Source organism: Mchenga conophoros, linkage group LG10 (assembly GCF_057382185.1).
Source record: "Mchenga conophoros isolate Kocher_MC1m ecotype Shallow Benthic linkage group LG10, M_conophoros_male_GT1.1, whole genome shotgun sequence".
NCBI lineage: Eukaryota > Metazoa > Chordata > Actinopteri > Cichliformes > Cichlidae > Mchenga > Mchenga conophoros.
The window spans coordinates 37038554-37058279 of NC_140535.1; the positions used below are offsets into that span (position 1 = coordinate 37038554).

Sequence of the window (19726 nt, forward strand, 5' to 3'; positions counted from 1 at the left end):
CAAATCATTTAAAACCAGAAAATACCCATGATATTCATGATGAGTGGATCCTAACCTCTGATAACAACTGTGTGTTTTCACTGGTATTTCCCAGTTACAGAAAATGAAATGAAGCCCTTATAACATTATTGTTGTGAATCAATTTGTCCATTTCTAGCTTTATGTGATAAAAATAACATGCTAGTGAGCTCTGGTGCTGTGGAGGAGTATTAATAATCACCACAGTGATACAGTGGTGGTATGCATGGTATTACATATGCAGCAATTTGAGGGCTGAGATCAGACACAATAAATACTTCTGCAAACATTTATTTCCTTTATTTATAGATCAAACACACGTTGTGTGTCTCTCATCCATCTATTTCATAGCCTGTAAACTCATCTTCTCTTCTTCTACTGTGTTCTCACATGCAAGCCTTTCGTTTTCTTTCTTCTGACCAACTCATTCAATCTATCCCTCTCTACACATGCACACACAAACCCCTTTCTCTTTTTTAACCTCTTGGATGCCTGGTTTCCTGTCTCCCTGCAGCCTGAAAGCCGCGCCAAATCAATTAGTCTGTAGAAATTACAGAGCAATAAATAACGAGGGCCAGTCGGCAGCAACGGAGACGGGCGGAGGGAAATCCAGAGTTATGGGACCCCTCCTGTCTGCATGTTCAGCTCAGGATGCTGCCTCTCACCACCACCACCCCCACATCTCTAACAATGTCACTATGTAAGCTTTTTATGTGCATAGCCACATTAAGTCTACATGGTGACCCAATCTGTTGGGAGTATTTTATTTAATGACAGAAAGAAGAGACAAAGGAGCAGCATTTTATGTGTTTTATGCTTGTATTTAGCGCTGCTGCAAATTTTAAACACACTAAGACTCTGTGTAACTGTAGACGTGGAACTGTATCACGGGGGGGCTTCTACAGTTTAGGGCTGTCTCTGACCTTGGGCTCTTCTGATGTTACCTGATCTGCTCTGTTGCAAACTGTTCCAGTCCAATCATTGCTCTGTCTCCAACGTACTCTATGTTTTGAACATAGATGGCGAAAAGTATTGTTTTTACGCCTTACATAATCCAGGTCAGATCTGATCCATCTTGACATTAAAAAGCAGTAAAAACACCTTAAATGACATTCCTTCAGCTGGAATTTTTTTTACCTTAAATGAAAAAAAACTGAGAAACTGAGGTATTTCCAGCTGCTGCGCTTTTCATATGTAGACACTGTCACGTGTTTATGTATTTTTCAGGTCATCAGATGGGTCAAAGTAAGGTTCATGCTGTACTTTAGCACTTGTGTGTAATTTTATTATTTACTGAAGTAGTGGGAATTGGGTTTAAGGGGTTTAATGAGTTTCTGTGTCTGGCCATAATGTTACTTTTGTATTGCCTTCCATTGGGGAACTATTACTGTAAGAAAACAGAAAACCCCCGGACTGCAAAACAAACACAACTTCTCCCATTTGTCAAAAAGCCAGAGACTATTTTGTATTTTGTACTTTGGTTTTTGTTGCAAACTATAAAGTTAATGTTTTATGTTGTACAAATATTTTTGTACAAAAAGAAAAAAAAGCAATTTTTGTACAACGCAATTAGAGCTAAAGGATAGAAAGTGTGGTACACTGAGCACTAAGGACATTTTTGCCAGGCCTGGAGCACTTGTTTTAATCACTCATACATGAAAACATAGATGTGTATGTTATCTTATCATGTTATTATTTTTATCCTTATTATGTCATTGGCTCCCTGTTAAATCCAGAATTGAATTCAAAATCCTGCTCCTCACACAGGGAGGCAGAGCCTTCAGCTTTCAGGCCCCTCTTCTATGGAACCAGCTTCCAGTTTGGATTCTGGAGACAGACACTATCTCTACTTTTAAGATTAGGCTTAAAACTTTATTTTTTGTTAAAGCATATAGTTTGGGCTGGATCAGGTGACCCTGAATCCTCCCTTAGTTATGCTGCAATAGGTGTAGGCTTCTGGGGGATTCCATGATGCATTGTGTCTGTGAAGGTTCTCAGTCATCCAGGTCATCGTAGTCAAAGGAGCTTGTAAAGAAAAGCGTCTGGACTTCTTTAAGTTGCTTGAAGACGTTTCACCTCTCATCCGAGAAGCTTCTTCATTTCAGTTCAGTTCAGTTCAGAACTGAAGAAGCTTCTCGGATGAGAGGTGAAACGTCTTCAAGCAACTTACAGAAGCCCAGACGCTTTTCTTTACAAGTTCCTTTGACCCCCATGATGCATTGAGTATTTCTTCTTCAGTCACCTTTCTTATGTGTTAATAGACCTCTCTGCATTGAATCAAACTTGTTATTATCTCTGTCTCTCTTCCACAGATTTTTTTAATCCTGTCTTCCTCCTCTGTCCCCAACCAGTGACAGATGGCCGCCCCTCCCTGAGCCTGGTTTTGCTGGAAGATTCTTCCTGTTAAAAGGGAGTTTTTCCTTCCCACTGTCGCCAAAGTGCTTGCTCACAGGGGTCGTATGATTGATGGCTTTTTCTCTGTATGTATTATTGTAGGATCTACGCCACAATATAAAGCACCTTGAGGTGACTGTTGTTGTTATTTGGCGCTGTATGAATAAAACTGAATCGAACTGAATATACATATTGATAGGTAGGTAGTATTAGCAGCACTGTTTAATAAATACTTACTTAAAGAAATGCAAGGCAGCAGATTCCAGTGATGCCAAAGTGCCACTTCACTAAAATGCATTTAGCAAAATGTATTTACAACACACATGTAACGTACACGTAAACCTGACACCTTACACGTAACGTAAGCGTAATGTCACTGTTCATTTTGAGATCAGCTGTTACACATAATATATATAATTTGTGAGGAAGTGAGTGTTATAAAATAATTCCCGAAAGCTGTATAGATGTTGATAACCCCTGGTGCTCTTGGCAGTATATATAGTAAGTTTTATCCAGATTGAAAATATGTGTAGGAGGAATTAGGGAGCAGACATACAACATATGCAACAATCATTATAGTACAATAACGATCTCTTTCTTTTTATATACTCGTTTCTTTCATCATGTGACCGTATAAATCTGAATGCACGTCAATGTCATGTTTAAATGGATCCAGTTTAAAGTTTAACAGTTTATGCAGTTGTCATGCTGTTAACCATCTGAGGTGTAAATCATCATGGGAGATAAACTTTACTCTAAATCAACCCTAACTGTGTATATACTGGAAAAAGGGAAAGCAAAATTATTGGAAAAAATGTGAATATTTTTTGATGTATGTCAATTAGAAAGATTATTTTTGTTGTTCCCTGGTTGCCAAGACTTGGGAGAACAATGTAATAAAAACAAAAATGACATATTCTGATTTCTCAATGCAGTTGCTGACAGAAACGGACAAAATTTGATGGCAATATAATGACAGGTTTGCAAAATACGTGGTTTTGTTAAACTCAACTTGCACAACTGGGAAAAAAAAAACAATTTGACCATCTGAAATAAATGTCACCACGACCTCCCAGAAAGGACACGTTTCCACTGCGTGTACTTACAAATATCTACTGTGGCTACTGGGCTTAACCTCCTAGGACCTGGCGTTCACATATGTGGACATCACATTTTGGGTTATTTAGACCAAAATATTCAATTTTGCTCTACAAGGGTCTAATATCCACTTACGAGGACATTGTACTGCTACTGTTCTATCGAAATGTAAAACGAACATCCTCATATGTGGCTCTCATTTTTCTTAGAAACAAAAATAGGGTAAAAAAAAAAATCTGGTGATTCTTTGTTTTTACATTCATCAGGTCCCAATCAGCCCAAATATCAAAGAGAAACTAGAAAAATTTGCATTTCCTGCGAAAATGCTGTGTGGATGCTTTAAAGCTGAAGCTGTCTGCAAAAACTAGCTGAAAAAGCTGAAAAGTTGCAGAAATTGTAAAAACTTTGCAGAAGCAAAGGAACTTTGCTAAAATGGAATAACTTAGCAGAACTGCAATATCTTAGAGGAAACATAATACTTGGCAGAAATACAATAGCATAGCAGAACTTGTTGTAACTTACCAGAAACATGATAACTTCTCAAAAATACAATAATTTAGGAGAAATAGTATAAGATAACAGAAAGAATATATTTAGCCAAAAATACTTAAGCATTACAGAAACACTATGATTTAGAAAAATAGTACAACAGAGCAGAAATACTGTGATTTACCAGAGACACTGTGATGAACTATGAATATTGTAATTTTAAATCAATACTATGTTTTAGCACAAATACTCTGGTTTAGCACAAATATTATAACATAGCAGAAATACAATTATATAGCAGAAATGCTGTATTTAGAAAGAAAAATATAATATAGTAGAAATAGTGTGATTTAGCAGAAATACTCCAATATAGCATAATAACAATGATTTAGAACAAATACTATGATTGAGCAGAATAGTAATAACTTAAGTGAAAATACTAGAAAAGTAAGATGACAAGCTGAAAAAAAAACGGAACATGGTTAAGTTCCCTCAAAACTAATTATTGTTCACCTGTGAAAAAAAAAAAAAAGAAATAAAAATAAATTTAAAAAACAAGAAGGAACAGCCAACAGATACACACAAAATCAAATATGTATACACAAATGCACAGAGAGAGAGACACACGTATGGGCAGAAATCTGTGCCATCAGAAACTGAATTTGAATAAGTTCAATTTGAATTTGAATTGCTCAGATTGAATCTGAATTGTAACTTGAATAAATGCTTTTGAAAACTGAATTTGAATTAGTCTAAATTGAAATTGAATTTATATTTTGAAAATGAATTGATTTGCTTTGAAACTGAATTTTATCCTTTAAAAATTCAGCTCTCGAATAATTTCAGTTTCACTTCTCACCATTCAGTTTCAGTTCTACAATTCAATTTCAGTTCCAAAATTCAGTTTTTTGGAACTTACATCCGGTTCCGGTTCAAGCACTGATTAATAGAACTACGTTTTACTAGCGGACCGAAAGTGTTACTGACGGGAATCTACAGCATGTTGAGCTGAATTAAGACTTCAGAAGTCATTCGTCATGTCGAATGACCAGCGGATAAACTCTCAGGTTGGTAATAAATGTATTACATGTATAAGAACAAGCATCATGTTAACAAATGATGGCCGTAAGGTAACTTTTGTGCCTTATTGTAGCTGCTAGCTAAAAACGGTAATTTAGCGTAGTTTGCCCTGAATTCAGCTTTGACAAACAAATATGATCGACTGTTTCTAGTAGAATTCCAAGGTTGTCATCTTGTACCCTCTCAGAGTACCCCCTCTGTATGCTTGCAGAGACCCCTACAGTAGGGAAACATGCAAAACAGTGTCCAAACCTTTGTGTTTTAGCTTTATTTATGTCTTGCACAGCATCCCAACTCTGTAGCTGTCATGGTCCTGGGCCATGTGGGCCCAGTATTCTTAGTTCCTTGTATTTTTGTATTTCGTTCCTTATTTAGACCATGTTTTCTGAGTTGCCCTGTTGTGTTGTTCCCTAAGTGTTTTCCCTTCATGGCTTTTACCCCCTGTGTGCCCCTCTATGTATTTATGAGCCCTCGTCTCCCTTTGTGGTTGTTTCATGTTTCCCCAGCCCGTTATGTCTGTGTTTTCCCCGTGCTCTCTCTCCTCCTGTCTGAACCTCTGTGCCTGTACATGTCATGTTCAGTTCACCCCGCCCTGTCTCGTTATGATTATCAGTATCACCTGTGTTCCCCGTGTGTGCCCACTTTCCTCGTTTACCCTCTGTGTATTTCTGTCTGAGTCTCCCTCTGTTCGGCGTCGCGTTCTCCCTCATGCTGTGTGTGATTCCCCTGTGTTCCTTGGTGAGCTTTATGTTAGTTTTTCCCAGTTTAGTTTTGTATTGTTTCTCGTGGCCAGCAATAAAGCTGTGTTTTTGAGTTCATCCCCGTGTGTGTGAGTTTTGCGATTGGGTCCTCATCCTGCCTGCCACACAGCCGAAACATGACAGAAGAACGCGACCACAACATGCACCCAGCAGTTCACAACCCCCTCCGCGGACCTCCAGGATGACACGACCATGTCGGACTCAGCGGACATTTCAGAGGAGGTAGGGGAGGAGCTGAACCGGCTCTGCCGCATTATGGATCGCATCATCGGATGCGCGGATCCAAGTGTGGTTTCCACAGGATTGGCGGCCGTGGACGCCGTTTTGTTGCGGGAGCCACGGTTGCGACAGCTCCCCCACCTCGTCGAGGCGTTTGACTCCCTGGGCCCCCTTAAGGAGGAGCTTCGTGCCCGTGCGCTGGCCCAGAGGGTCCTGAATGCCGCCTCAGCACCCACACCTCCGTCCCGTGAACGGGTGTCATCGCCGCTGTCTCAGGAGCCAGTAGCGGTCAGAGTTGGAACGGTGAGGCTCGCCACAGACACACCTTCCGCCCGCACCCCGCCGGCTTCCGCGTCTTCACCGCGGTCTGGCCGCACAGCGTGGCGCACGGAGACAACGGAAGCCATAGACTTTGGCGAGGAAGAGCGGCAGCAGGTGTTACGGGCTTATCGGGAGGACGAGCTCCGGCGGAAACCCTGGCTCATCCCGGAGGAGGACCTCTCACCTGCTGCACAGCCTACCAGCCGCTCGCCGTCTCCGATCCGCTTAGGCTATTTTTCGCCTGTCTCATTTCTGGCAAGGATGGGGGCGGACGACGGGGAACTCACCACTACGTCACCCTCTGTGTTGGCGCCATCAGCGCCCATCGCGCCAGCTTCCTCTGCTCGAAGGAGGCGGCGCGCCCGCCGCCATAAACCGGACAATGCTAAAACTACAAAACATGAAGTGGACGGCGGGTTCATTTTTGATAGAGCTATTTTTGTCGACCCTGAGCCTGCCATTTCTCGGACAGTTTTTTCTGAGCCTGCTCCTTTTCCTGCTCGTGTTTCTCCTCCCAGGCCAGTTCAGTTAGCTCCCTCGCAGCCACCCTCAGTTCAGTTAGCTCCCTCGCAGCCACCCTCAGTTCAGTTAGCTCCCTCGCAGCCACCCTCAGTTCAGTTAGCTCCCTCGCAGCCACCCTCAGTTCAGTTAGCTCCCTCGTAGCCACCCTCAGTTCAGTTAGCTCCCTCGCAGCCACCCTCAGCTCAGTTAGCTCCCTCGCAGCCACCCTCAGCTCAGTCTCCAGTGTCCCCCTCAGCTCAGTCTCCAGTGTCCCCCTCAGCTCAGTCTCCAGTGTCCCCCTCAGTTCAGTCTCCAGTGTCCCCCTCAGTTCAGTCCCCAGTAGCTCCAGTGCCGCCTGTAGCGCAGGCCCCAGTAGCTCCAGTGCCGCCTGTAGCGCAGGCCCCAGTAGCTCCAGTGCCGCCTGTAGCTCAGGCCCCAGTAGCTCCAGTGCCGCCTGTAGCGCAGGCCCCAGTAGCTCAGCTCCCCGCGTCTCCAGTAGCCCAGTCCCCGATAGCAGTACGGTCCGCTGGTCAGCTTAACATTCAGCCAGGGGTCTCAAATCTCTCTGGCTCTGCATCAGCTCCTGCTGGGAGCTCGGATGAGCTCATCCAGGACTCCGCGGCTCCCACGCCGCCATCTACCTCGTCAGCTGGAGGGTCCGAGGGGCCCGTTCAGCCTCCTGTCTCCGCTGGAGGGTCCGAGGGGCCCGTTCAGCCTCCTGTCTCCGCTGGAGGGTCCGAGGGGCCCGTTCAGCAACCTTCCTCGTCAGCTGGGGGTTCAGGAGAACCGCACCAGCCTCATGCCACGTCAGCTGGAGGATCCGAGGGGCCCGTTCAGCCTCCTGTCTCAGCTGGAGGGCCCGAGGAGCCCGTCCAGCACCATGCCACATCAGCTGGAGGGCCCGAGGAGCCCATCCAGCCACCTTCTGCTACGCCTGGTCCAGCCTCTGCTTCTGCTACGCCTGGTCCAGCTTTGGCTTCTGCTCCTCCCGGTCCAGCTCCGGCCTGTGCTTCGTCTGCTGCAGCTCCGGCCTGTGCTTCGTCAGCTGCAGCCTCAGAGCCTTCATCCTCGCCCGGTCCGGCCTCTGCATCAGCTGCTCCTGCTCCGCCTGGTCCAGCTCTGGCTTCAGCCTCAGAGTCTTCGTCCTCGTCTGGCCCAGCCTCAGAGTCTTCGTCCTCGTCTGGCCCAGCCTCAGAGTCTTCAGCCTGTGCTTCGTCTGGCCCAGCCTCAGAGTCTTCAGCCTGTGCTTCGTCTGGTCCAGCCTCAGCCTGTGCTTCGTCTGGTCCTGTGCCCACCGGGCCATGGCCAGCACGCCTGATACTGGAGAGCCGCCGCTGCCTTCCGCGCGGCCGGCCTCCTGAACTGCTCCGTCGTCTCCCTCGCCGCCGCCACTGCCTTCCGCGCGGCCGGTCTCCTGAACTGCTCCGTCGTCTCCCTCGCCGCCGCCGCTGCCTTCCGCGCGGCCGGCCTCCTGAACTGCTCCGTCGTCTCCCTTGCCGCCGCCGCTGCCTTCCGCGCGGCCGGCCTCCTGAACTGCTCCGTCGTCTCCTTCGTCGCCGCCGCCATTGCCTTCCGCACGGCCGGCCTACGGACCAGCTCTGTCACCTGTGCCACCCGCCTGGTCGGCCCCCCGACCGTGTGACCCGTGAACTCTTGTGCCTGTGGGCTCTGGGTCGGCCCCCTGAACTTTATTTGGACTATGGTCATGTGCTCCTGTGTTTTCTGTTGTTTGTTTTGTTTCCCGTTCTGGTTCCTCCGTCCTGGTCCCCCGCCTCCCGCCCTGGGTGGGTTGTTTTCTGTTTTTGTTTTGTTTTTCGGGTTTGGGCTGTCGGGAGCCAGCCCTTTAGGGGGGGGGGGGTGATGTCATGGTCCTGGGCCATGTGGGCCCAGTATTCTTAGTTCCTTGTATTTTTGTATTTCGTTCCTTATTTAGACCATGTTTTCTGAGTTGCCCTGTTGTGTTGTTCCCTAAGTGTTTTCCCTTCATGGCTTTTACCCCCTGTGTGCCCCTCTATGTATTTATGAGCCCTCGTCTCCCTTTGTGGTTGTTTCATGTTTCCCCATAACGAGACAGGGCGGGGTGAACTGAACATGACATGTACAGGCACAGAGGTTCAGACAGGAGGAGAGAGAGCACGGGGAAAACACAGACATAACGGGCTGGGGAAACATGACAGCTACAGAGTTGGGATGCTGTGCAAGACATAAATAAAGCTAAAACACAAAGGTTTGGACACTGTTTTGCATGTTTCCCTACTGTAGGGGTCTCTGCAAGCATACAGAGGGGGTACTCTGAGAGGGTACAAGATGACAACCTTGGAATTCTACAAGAAACAGTCGATCATATTTGTTTGTCAAAGCTGAATTCAGGGCAAACTACGCTAAATTACCGTTTTTAGCTAGCAGCTACAATAAGGCACAAAAGTTACCTTACGGCCATCATTTGTTAACATGACGCTTGTTCTTATACATGTAATACATTTATTACCAACCTGAGAGTTTATCCGCTGGTCATTCGACATGACGAATGACTTCTGAAGTCTTAATTCAGCTCAACATGCTGTAGATTCCCGTCAGTAACAATTTCGGTCCGCTAGTAAAACGTAGTTCTATTAATCTGCGCTTGAACCGGAACCGGATGTAAGTTCCAAAAAACTGAATTTTGGAACTGAAATTGAATTGTAGAACTGAAACTGAATGGTGAGAAGTGAAACTGAAATTATTCGAGAGCTGAATTTTTAAAGGATAAAATGCCGTTTCAAAGCAAATTCAGTTTCTGATGGCACAGATTTCTGCCCATACACACAGAGGGTCTATGCCAGTCAACCAGTCTGAATATATTATATTTTTTTCCAACAATGAGATGCTGCCCTAAAGAGGGTCTCTCTCTCTCTCTCTCTCTCTCTCTCTCTCTCTCTCTCTCTCTCTCTCTCTCTCTCATGCACACACACACACACACACACACACACACACACACACACACACACATACACACACACAGGAGAGAGAAGCAAGCTACTGAATTTGAATCCACCAATCAGAGAGGCTGTGCACTTTTTCCCGCCAAAACAGGTGCACGCAGCACAGAGAGAGACAGGATTTTTGCAGTCTATTTCTCATAATGACGACTCCCCTCAAACAAATGACCATAATTTCCTAACCGTAGGGGCTAGAACGGTCATTCTTACACCGTTTTGTTCAGAAGAGATGGGGGAATCTTAAAGTGTTGACAATTTATCATTAAAATATGAATTATTAAAGATATTTGACTTCTAATGCACCATAACTGAGTAGAGCAAAGCAAAAACTGCCTTGACTTGCCCTCAAACAACGCTTTCTAACTCTAAATCTATTTGGAGTATCAATATCATTCTTTCACCATAAGAGACAGCAGGCTTTGGTAAACAATCATGGAAATTTTCCGGTCTCTGTGGAAATCCATTAAAAAGATATGACGAGAGAAAAAAGTGGTTCATTTCCAGAGTTTGAAATCTGAAGAAATCTGAGCGAAGGACGAATTTCCTACCCTCAAACAAGTCTAACTCATTTCAGAACGGTAATAGGTGAGAAAGAAATTCTTGAATTGTGAGCGTCAGGAGTGTCTGAAGATATACTGGGACAAGCCTCATGTCTTAACTTCGCTTCGTTAAGGAGATATGACGATTCGAAAATGCCTCTCATTACAGAAATCAAGCGGTGATTTTGAACAAACTCTCCATTGACTTTCTATGGAGAGTTTTCCGACTTTCTGTTGGTCTGAGGAGATTTGCCAAAATTCTATAAATTCCACAACAATGATAGTGACATTTTCAGAAAGCCAGCAAAAATACCTACGTTTTGATGTATAATATGTGGAAGTTGAGTGAAATTTGAGCAAGTAGCAAGAAGTTGTTCGGACATGAAGAGAAGACTGCGAAACCTTCAGTGGCACACTGGAAGCCAAGTGCATAGCAACCATAACAACGCATGTATTTTGTGAAAAATCACAATTTTGCAACTCAAAACTTTAGGAGGCATAAAAGTAAAACGGTAAAAGATTTGAAAAAGCTGAATCATACCTGAATAGCCCAATAATTTGAGAACATTTTAAAGTTTGAATGGTTGTTCTACGTGAAAATATGAGGAAGTAGTTAAGTTTCAAAAACAAGCAAATTTTAGCAGAATTGCAGAAGTTTCCCATTCATTTCAAATTAAAGGAAAAAAGCTTAATATTTTAAAAAGTATAATAGTGAAAAATACCAAAAGACATAGCCATCATTAGCAGAAATAGCAGAATAGTTTAAAATTTGAACGGTGAAAATCGGCTGAAAATTGTGGAAGTAGATCCACGGTGAAAAGTGTACGGAAACACCAAGAAGGAACTCAATAGTGTGGATGCTTAAAGCATCCACACAATTAAAAATGCATGCAGTGGAAGAGTTTGGGTCTTATGAGGTTAAGTGCAGTATATTTCAAAATATAGATATTTCATCATATTACCACAAACCATCCAGCTTTACTGTTATGTTTGACCATAACCATGAAGGTCCTCTTTCTTAACCAAGCTTCTTTTGTGTAAGTGAATTGTTTTATTCCTGTGAGTATTATTCAAAAGTCCAACACCATAAACAGGCTTGCTCAGAAGACTCACTCATCATTTGGTTTAATGTCCCTTAGCAAGTTGCACCTTGGCCAGATGCTTTTGGTATCTATCACCAAGATTCTGGCATAATTCTGGATCAATATTTGATCACTACTCTTGGCAGAATTGGGTGCTTTTAAGCACAGTTCACAAATTTTTAATAGGGTTGATGTCAGGGGTTTGGAAAGCACCAAACTATGTTCGAGTTCCAACCGTCTAGCTCACTGGTGTCGAACTCCAGGCCTCGAGGGCCGGTGTCCTGCAGGTTTTAGATGTGTCTTGATCCAACACAGCTGATTAAATGGATAAATTACCTCCTCAACATGTCTTGAAGTTCTCCAGACCCCTGGTAATGAACTAATCATTTGATTCAGGTGTTTTGACCCAGGGTGAGATCTAAAACCTGCAGGACAGTTCGACACCCCTGGTCTAGCTGGTTTAGCTGTTGCTGGTCTAGCTGTTGATTTGAGTAGGTGAAGTTGAGGAATTTAGAGGTAGTTATCTTCCTTCATTATTCCATCTACTGTGTGCAATGTACCGCTGACAGCAAAACAGCTCCAGAGCATGACGCTACTACCAGCGTGCTTGGCAGCTGGTACTGTGTTCTTAGGTTTAAAAGCCCCGCCTTAATTCCTCCAAGCATAGCTCTTGTGTGGTCAAATAGCTCAATCTCTGTCTTGTCTGACCATAAAACATAAAGCAAATGTTAGTTGAGCTTGAAGGTGTTGATTTTGGAGCAGGGGCTTCCTTTCTTGGTGGTATAAAACTGGCTTTACTGTGGGCGGTGATGCTGTTGTTCCTGCAGTTTACAGGAGCTTGAGCTTCAGTAATTCCTGTGTTGTTCCTAAACATCCTAACAAATTTCCTCTAATGTGGACAATTTTGGCTTTTTTCAAGACCTCTGCAAAGTTGTGACACATCTGAATGACTTGTACTTGCACACAGTTTGAATCTGGAGTTGTTTAGAAATGGCTCCAAGAGACCTTCTCAGTTTGTGTAAATTTGCAGTTCTCCTTCTTAGAGCTTCACTGAGTTCCTTGGATTTTCCCATTGTTCTGAGTATTTGTCAGTCCAATAGGTGCCGTCAAACAAATCCTTTTTATACTGCAAAGAGAAACTGCCAGCTGCAGTCCATTATGATCACTAACTAGCGGTTAATAGACTTCAGCCTTGTCAAGTTAAAAGACATTGTTTTGAGCAGCAACTTATTGAGTGCATGTATATTTGAGCCTGTAAGTATAATTTTGACCTGTTTGAATGAGAGAAAATCCAAAATAAATTAAAACTCAATTCTTGTTGTTTGAAGCCATTAAAGATGTATGCTGTGCAATTATTTCACTCTGGAAAAATAACAGTCCAAAGAAGTCATTTAAAAGCCCCAAATGACCATGACTTTCATGCCCATGATGAGTGTATGCAAATTTCAGACAGCTGTTCAACAAACTTCAGACACCACTGTGGATCCACGTGGCTGGCTGTTGTATTGCGGCTGCTTCTCTGTGCGATAAGCAGCTCTGCTGTTGTCCCAGTGTTAACTCAACATCCTGTGTCCACACTCTCTTCCTGGCCTTATCGTACACTGTGTATCTAGACGGAATTACAAATACTTCCGGAGGTCAGTAGATAAAGTAGATAAAGTCGACCAACAAACACTGAACTAAACATAAAATGACAACAGCCAGTTACATGTAGTCCAGGGTTCAGTGCTGCTGCAAACAGTTAAACTTTAACCCGTGATAAACGGAGGATTTGCTCCATGACTCTTGTGTGTTTATTGATCAGAGTGTTACTGCAGAAGTCCCATAAAGAAGTCCAAGTTTTGTCCCATTTAAGGTTTAAGACACTAAAGCACAAGAAGGAAGACGTAGATCATAAACGGCCTACCTGCAGAGCGCTTAAAACTAATGACCACAAAGTGCTGCAGACTATTAAAAACTACTACAATAAAAAACAGAGACAGCATTATTCAAACTAAAAGCAGCAGCATTCAAATTGCAAATGGTTTACAGCCCTGACACTTGAGCTTTGAGCTGAGCTCCTCTGTCAGTGCATCATATTGTACTGTTTTAGGTGTCAGATGCATTAAACACAGGTCTGCCTGGAGTCCACGTTGTTCAGATATACTCAACCTATTGTCTTTCAGAGAGCATCAAACACTGCTCTGCTCTCCAAGGTGTTGTTTGGTCACTCTGTGAAGTAGCAAGATGTGGCAATAGCTAAACAAGCCTCTCACGATCTGTTGGCGTCACGTTTAAAATGCTAATTCGAAGTACTTTTGGCAAAGGGCACCTTCTGCGAGTAAACATCTGTTAGCCATAAAGATTAATCCAGTCAATTAAATGAAATATTTATGTTTATATTTCCAGTTTTAATTTTACAACAGATTTGGGGCATTAGGATTTAAACAATTTGGGACTGCTGTCGCCGAAGCTTCCCGAACCAAATAGAAAGCAGGCGATAACAGAGACACAACTCCTCAAACTAAACCAAACGTTGAAAAACTTAGTCAAACATTTCTCTCTTCTTCTTTGAATTTCTGCCCGTCAAAAAAATTCTTTATCCCATTGAGAATTTGTTAGTTTATATCTCTCAGGTAACCAGGAGACTTTGAAAACTGGGAGGCTGTTTGGAGTTGATATGATACCATTTTTGGGACTGACAGCCTTAAATATTTAGGCTGCTCGAGATGAGAGAAGGTTATACAGATGACGAGTAAAGAAGGGCGAGACAGATGTTGACAACAGTGTAGTTTATTTTGCCGATGAGACTTTTTTTGTCTCCTTGTGGAGTCTTAGTCCCTTCATAACAAATATGATCCTTTGATTATTGAACTTTGCCAACCGATGATAGCTGCTGTTTATTTAACAAATACAGACCGGAATTTGCTGAAAATGTATCCTGAAGATGTTGTGCTTTCTGTTTAAAACGCAGTAACAGATGAGGATGTGGGTCACAGTTGGCACGGTGGAGCACAATCACAGCTGGTCTCTTCAAACGTATGATTTTCCTTACTTGAACAGAAGATCTCTGACATTTCAGGAAAACTGTGGTTTGTGAGGCGTGTGAAACTGGAGAAAACAATAAGAAATAAAGGAGAAGAAAAGAAATTGCTCTGTTTATAAACCACAGAAGAAAAGCTGATGCAAGCTCGACATCCTGTTGAGATAAAATTACAGAAAATTACTGACTGGAATCAGATAATGCGTTAGATACTCAAGTACATTGGGAACAACAGTTGGCAGGACAATAAACTTCTGTTTGGTTTCCTCTGTCCTTATTTTTTATATTGCTTATTCATCAACTGACTTCAGGAAACTTCATCTTTCATCTGAGCTGAACTGGTTTCACATACTGAGTAGAATAACAACCCGACTGCTTTTAAAAGTTTGCATGTTAAGTTTTATTGACTGAACTTTCTTGAGTTCAGTTAATTGACTTGGTTTTATATTTCCACGTCATGCAGGGCAACTTTAAATATTGTTTTCTAGTTCACTTACCCAGAGAAAAATAAGACAATAGAAAAGTTTTGCAAGAAAGAAAAATGAACTTTGTAATACATTTCAGTAGCAGGAAGGTCATTCTTTATGAAAGGTTCTCGGCTCTGCAAGCTGATGCTGTGAGCACTGTGTTAGCACAGCAACACTCTCAAAGTTGACTGATGCTGGTTGCTCAAGCAACTAAAATCTCTTGAAAAAAAGTGACATTTTTGCAAACAATCCTTTCTCTGTTACTAACAAGCAGCGCTAAGCTGATGGCACATTCTTACCCTTCTGAAACTTCCTAAAGGAAGTCTTTCTACAGCTGCAGCCATTACTTAGGGTAAAAAATTCCTTCATTGGGAGACAGTTATAAAAAATGTTGATTTTATGTAAATAGCTTCAGAACGAGCTTACTGGAATGGAGAATATGTGCTTTAGGGAAAGATGGATGAGTTAGAGAAATTTAAACAGCTCTTTTAAAAAGACCCATAATTGCTGGTCTGACACATTCACCTCATGGGAAACAACATGTCTATTGCCCAATCATCACAGTATAACACAAAGCCCGTTAAACCTAATGGATATCAGTCTGTCCTTTTAGGAAGCAGAAACTATTGTGAATACATTTTAGCTGTTTTGATGCAAATTAAAGCAATAACAGTGTCCTGGAGAGACAACAACGAGACAATCCGATGGGTTGGCACATCCCTATGTTCCATCAAATTGTTTGCTGTGTCTTCCAGTACACTATAAAGAGTGTGGTAAGCTGGACAGGGACATAGAAGGACACAAACCCAACAGCAGGACTGACCTCTGCTCCTTTTTGCAAGGACCAACATAAGGAGTACCGTCCTACAAAATGACCTCCAGTGGGCTACTCATTTGCACGTTCTTGTCCAAAGTGTCAGAAACAGTCTCCATGAGGGTTGCGTGAGGTCCAAAAGTCCGTTAGCTGCTTGTTGAGCTGCATGGTATTGGCCTGCGTTCACACATCCGGATGAAGTCTCTCCACAGGTTGAGAAAGAACACGCTGAAAAGGGTAACATGTGCTGTAGGGAAAACATGGAATTATAGAAATCTGAACAACTCTTGATAGCACATACACAACAGCTGATCTTTTAAGTTGTTATAAGCTGTTACACGCCTCTTTAAAAACAGGTGAAATGGATTCATAATTGTTTACATAACATGATCTGTGTAATATCCCTGAAATATAAACTGACCTGGCGTATAGTGCACCGATCAAGTGTTCCCCTAATTTCTTTTCGAGCAGAGTAGACCTCCAAGCATCCTGCATCTTGCCTTCTTATGTGTTCATAAAGTTAAGCATTTGCTTATTGTAATGAGAAGCCAAGTAACACTGGCCTTGCTTAGCAGCACCTAAAAACATGATTGTCAGTAAAGCTGGAGCCTGGAGCTTTCGCATTAGCAGCATCAACAGTTTATGTGGCTGAATGGAAGCTGGATTTGCTGTCAGAGTAACACAGCGCAAGCTGGACCCTTGCTGACTAATCAGACAAATGGAGAAGGAAGTCAGTCAGCAGATATGCTGCCCGCTGAGTCTAACGCTGCACTCACACCCAGTAGAAAAACCCACCAGCACCTCTATTTCAAATCCATAGTGTTGGTCATGTGGAAAGTTAGACAAGGTGATGACACCACAGATGCCAAAATTATCCATCTGCTCTTTCTGCACTCTTCTAACACACGCTCACCAGGGAACCCCTGAGCAGCAGTGTCGCATATTTTAACTCTAATGTAAATACAGTTGTTGTTTTTTTGTTTTTTTAGGTTCAAACGTGATAAACAAACATTCAGTGACCCCAACAGTTTTCCATTGATGCCAGGTCAATGAAGGTTACACTGAAACACGTGTACACACACACACACACACACACACACACACACACACACACACACACACACACACACACACACACACACACTCAGATATCAGGAGTTAAGCAACCACAAACCACAAATTGAACAGATTGTACTGCAGTGATAAGGAGTTTCTGTTTGTTTGTAGCAGACATGTAGACGTGTTTGCCTGAGTGTGTTTATAGTTTATGTGAACCCAAACGTGTCACATTGAAGATATTAATGTAGGAACATAATTCAAGAAGTCCTTAACACACCCAGAAAGCCTGAAATGCTGACTTTAAGAAATTTGATTGCATGTAAAAAAATTTGTCATTTTGTTGCACAAAATGTTAAATTTAATGCAGTCTGGTCAAATCAAATGTATACATTTACATCATGTTTGGAGTTCATCTTTGTCCCTAATATTGTGACAAAGAAATAGAGCTAATTGTGCCTTTGCGCATTTGTGCGGTCATATCAAGCAAGCTGCTAAACTGTAACTGTAACCCGATGCACTTTGTGCAGGTCTCAGGCCTGTGTGATGATAAATCTGATGAGATGCTCTAAAAGGCCTCAGCTGTCTTAATTTCTTTCTAGAAGATAAAAATGTGTCATTAGATACAAAGAGGATGAGCTTGACCGCATTTTCTACTATAATGCAATTCTGACTCATCCATTGTTTCCTCCAGCAAAGCAACACATAGATACAATAGTGCTACTTACAGTGGATGAATTTTTATATCTTAATACTATGATGTAGATAAACCATAAACACCACAGTGTATTCGGCCCCCTTGAACTTTTCCACATTTTGTCACATTACAGCCACAAACATGAATCAATTTTATTGGAATTCCACGTGAAAGATCAATATAAAGTGGTGTATACGTGAGAAGTGGAATGAAAAGTTCAAGGGGGCCAAATACTTTTGCAAGCCACTGTATGGTAACTTGACCTGCATCTTCATGGAAATGTCACTACAGCTGAAAAGAAGTATAATTCATTGTTATTGGTTCACATGTCTGAGGTGCTTCTGCTGCTTCCGTTTCAGGAACTTTTTTGCAGCCTAAATTTTCTCGTTCATTTGTCTCAGAGATTCATACACAAGCGCTCGCCAGCACTGGCGCCAGGCTCACAGAGCGCAGCAATGGTGAAATGGGTGTAAATTCCAAGTCATTACATAAAGACACTCTTTTATGATCCCTTAGTGTTGCATTTAAATGGACTGGGTATTCTTAAGTGGTAAAGGGGTGTATTTGAATCTAAACCACAATGTTTTCAGAACCCGAACCAAGCACTTTAGATGCCTGAACCTAACCAGCAAGTGAAAAAGCACAAAGCAAGCTCCCAAAATATGTCTCCTGGTTGAAAAAGAAAAAATTTCTAATTCATCTCCTTTAAACAGCTAGAGGACCTTAAGATGACAAAAATAATTTCCACTAACAAATTCCCAATGACTGTTGTCTTTGAAAATATACTAAACAAAGCTTGACTTTGTTCTTGTGAACCAACCACAAACAAGCAAAATAATGCGTCTGTAGTTGGATATATGTTTAAATGCTAGCAATAAGCCTTCAAATCAGATGTGTTCAGTGGAGGAAATGAAACCCCTAAAGACTCTGAACCTTCACAAAGTACTACCCGCTTTGGAGGACATTTGTGGAACAAGGATCTAAACATTATTTAGGTTTGTCCTGTGAAGGTCCTTCAAACCAAGGAGATCCACTAGAAGTGAAAAGAATAGTGAAATAATGCCTCGTTGCTCATAACAGAGCAAACAAATTAATAGTTGCTGTCTAAAGACAGTTTATGCTTTATTTCTTAATATTTTATATGTTAGTATTATATTTATATATATAAATATATAGGTGGTACATAGCACACCAGACCCTCAACACAGAAAATTTGCTATTTTCTTGTTCTTTGCTTCAAAAACACACATGAAAACCAAATTCTCTTCACAACTAATATCACACATGGATAACAGCCCTTCAGCCAGAGACGCTTATCCTGCAGACTGAGACCTTTATCAGCCGGAGCAGGAATGGAGCTCAGAGATTACAAGAGACTCAACGGGCGATCGCGATTTATTGTACACAGGAGATAAGACGCACAAACACGACTGCATACATGCACGGACCACACACAGTGTACACAGCAGATATCGCACACACTGACACATAATCATGTTCACACTCACAGACACAGGAATCACACACACACACACACACATGCACACTTCAAAAGCCGTGGCTGGATGGGATCAGCGCTGCCCTCGCCTCCCTCCTCTTAACCTTTAACCTCCATCTCTTCATTCTTCTGTCTCGCCGTCTATGTTCCCGTCTCTGTCTTTCATCTTTCTCACATTTGTTTCAATTTGCTGTCGTTTTTGCTTTTCTCAGTGTCTATAGCATATTCCACACCCAATTTTTTTGTCAAAGTTATTACTTTATTTTTTAGTTTAATGAGAATCGCCAACTCCTACAATGATGAGATCAAGACACTCTTACCCCTTTCAAGTTTGCAACAAATTGCACAAATTCATATGGGGATTTGGTGGAAAGTTCTACTTTCATATCAAGGATCTTGATTTAGTCTGAACTAATAAATGTAACAAGTTTATTTCTTTCACCCAGGAATGCAGTGACATCAGTAAAACCAAGCACTTTGGGTTTTCATATAACAAGTACAGCCTTCATCAGAACCAAAAGGACATGAGGATAAAGAGACAAATTTGCATCCAACTGTAGGAAAAAAATGTAACTTTAAAGCAAATGCAGAAAGTCTTGAAAAGAAAATAGTTTTTACAAATGAATGGATTTTATGATTCTGAATCTTCAACACTATTAACGCACTGCACAAGACGAGTGGAAAAACGTGTT

General features: G+C 42.4%; 1 protein-coding gene across 1 annotated transcript; it reads left to right on the forward strand.

Annotated features, from left to right (window-relative positions):
* The first annotated feature begins 6032 nt into the window (after positions 1-6032).
* Positions 6033-18009, forward strand: LOC146566468 (uncharacterized). The gene is made up of 2 exons (XM_085287891.1): positions 6033-6851; positions 17938-18009. The coding sequence occupies exons 1-2, from the start codon at positions 6033-6035 to the stop codon at positions 18007-18009; spliced, it is 891 nt and encodes a 296-aa protein (XP_085144017.1).
* The last annotated feature ends 1717 nt before the right edge of the window (positions 18010-19726 follow it).